This window comes from Nothobranchius furzeri, chromosome 14, assembly GCF_043380555.1.
Source record: "Nothobranchius furzeri strain GRZ-AD chromosome 14, NfurGRZ-RIMD1, whole genome shotgun sequence".
Taxonomy (NCBI): Eukaryota; Metazoa; Chordata; class Actinopteri; order Cyprinodontiformes; family Nothobranchiidae; genus Nothobranchius; species Nothobranchius furzeri.
The window spans coordinates 30,007,136-30,009,515 of record NC_091754.1 but is presented as its reverse complement, the minus strand read 5'-3'; the positions used below and the strand labels follow the sequence as shown (position 1 = coordinate 30,009,515).

General features: G+C 44.0%; 1 protein-coding gene across 1 annotated transcript; it reads left to right on the top strand.

Moving 5' to 3' along the window:
* On the top strand, window positions 1–2,380 carry LOC107389430 (E3 ubiquitin-protein ligase TRIM39-like). Its single transcript, XM_015965564.3, has 2 exons — window positions 1–116; window positions 343–2,380. The coding sequence occupies exon 2, from the start codon at window positions 352–354 to the stop codon at window positions 1,987–1,989; it is 1,638 nt and encodes a 545-aa protein (XP_015821050.2). The 5' UTR covers window positions 1–116; window positions 343–351; the 3' UTR covers window positions 1,990–2,380.

The following is a 2,380-nucleotide window of genomic DNA, read 5'->3' as shown; positions in this document are numbered from 1 at the left end:
AGAAGTGAAACTGAAACTGATCCAGAGCTGCAGTCGAGACCAACTTGTGTGTTTCTGTCTGAAGGAGAATTAAACTGAGTTGATCTTGTCTTCTCCAACAACTGACTCAGATATCGGTGAGTAAAACTGATCATATTTACTGTGTTTCAACAATCAGCAGGAAAACTAAACTCAGATTCAATCAAACAGGAAGTTTGACTCTTTTCTCTTCCTGCTGAAACTCCTCAGATAAACTCATCTGAAGTGAAATGAAACCAAAACATTTTAATAACAGTAATATTAAACTGTACTGATTCCATCTGCTTTAATCTGTAGTTGTTCCTCTCTGACTCTTGTTCTCAGAGTTCAGACATGTCTGCTGGCAGCAGCCTGAGATCTGAGGATCAGTTTCTGTGCTCCATCTGTCTGGATGTGTTCACTGATCCAGTCAGCACACCATGTGGACACAATTTCTGTAAGACCTGCATCACCACACACTGGGATGGGGACAGGAGCCGCCAGTGTCCCCTGTGCAAAGAGCTTTTTACCACGAGACCTCAGCTCAGAGTCAACACCTTCATCAGAGAGATGGTTGATCAGTTCAGACACGAAGCTGAACAGAAAACCAGCAGCAGCTCAGAGCAACAAGCTTCCATACCAGGAGAAGTTCCCTGTGACGTCTGCACTGGAACCAGACTGAAGGCCCTGAAGTCCTGCCTGGTGTGTCTGCTCTCCTACTGTGAGACTCACCTGGAGCCTCACCTGACAGCTTCACGTCTGAAAAGACATCAGCTGGTGGATCCTGTGGAGAACCTGGAGGACAGGATGTGTCAGAAGCACGATAAACCTCTGGAGCTGTTCTGTAGAACCGACCAGACATGTGTCTGCTTGGTCTGTCCTGTTTTAGACCACCAGACTCATGAGTTTGTTCCTCTGAGAGAAGAATGTGAAGGAAAGAAGGCAGAGCTGGAGAAGACAGAGGCTGAAGTTCAGCAGATGATCCAGAACAGACGACTGAAGATTCAGGAGATCAAAGAGTCACTGAAGATCAGTAAAGATGCTGCAGACAGACAGAAAGCAGAAGGTGTTCAGGTCTTCACTGATCTGAAGGAGTCTGTTGAGAGAAGCCTGAAGGAGCTCATGAAGGAGATAGAAGAAAATCAGGAAACTACAGAGAAACAGGCTGAAGGCTTCATCAAAGATCTGGAACAGGAGATCTCTGAGCTGATGAAGAGGAGCTCTGAGGTGAAGCAGCTCTCATGCTCTGAAGACCACCTCCACCTCCTCCAGAGCTTCAGCTCCCTGAAAGCTGCTCCACCCACCAAGGACTGGACAGAGGTCAGAGTTCATCCTCCATCATATGAGGGGACTGTGGTTAGAGCTGTGGAGCAGCTGGAGGAGAAACTCAGGAAGATGAAGAACCTGATGGAGGCTGAGCTGAAGAGGATCCAGAAGTCTGCAGTAGATGTGACTCTTGATCTTGACACGGCACATCCTGACCTCATCCTGTCTGCTGATGGAAAACAAGTTTATGATATTGATGTGAGGAAGGATCTTCCAGACAACCCAGAGAGATTTTCTACATGTGCGTGTGTTTTAGGGAAACAGAGTTTCTCTTCAGGCAGATTTTACTTTGAGGTTCAGGTTAAAGGAAAAACTGACTGGGCTTTAGGAGTGGTCAGAAGGTCCATCAACAGGAAGGGAAACATCACATTGAGCCCTAAAAATGGTGTCTGGACTGTTTGGTTGAGAAATGGAAATCAGTACGAAGCTCTTGCTGATCCTCCAGTAGATCTCCATGTTGATTCTGGTCCTGAGAAGGTGGGGGTGTTTGTGGATTATGAGGAGGGTCTGGTCTCCTTTTATGATGTAGGAGCTGCAGCTCTGATCTACTCCTTTACTGGCTGCTGCTTCTCTGATAAACTCCACCCGTTCTTCTGTCCTGGCCTCAATGAAGGAGGTAAAAACTCAGCTCCTCTGATCATCTGTCCTGTTGATCCATCAGTCTGATCTTTTCTCTCATGAAGCTCCGTGAACAAAGAGTGTTTGTTAAAAGTTCTGATCTGAGTGACTCTGTAGGTGAAGTCCTGCTGGTGGAGAGGTGAGCTTGGAGACGTCCTCAGAAACAAGTCCACATTTTTCTGTTTGATATAAAATAGAATCATGACTTTATGATGGTTTTAGTCCTTCTTCTACATGTTTTTGATTTTCTAATCATTTAATATCTCCACTAATAATTCATTCTTCTGTTTACTCTGTGAAGTCATTATTATTAACTGGATGTTTTTAGTTTTTCTGTAGAATATTTTGCCTCCATAAAACATTAAAATACTACATGAAGATATATTTTTCTGGTTTTATAATTATTCTGGTTAATAAAAAAAATTGTAAAAAGAAAAAA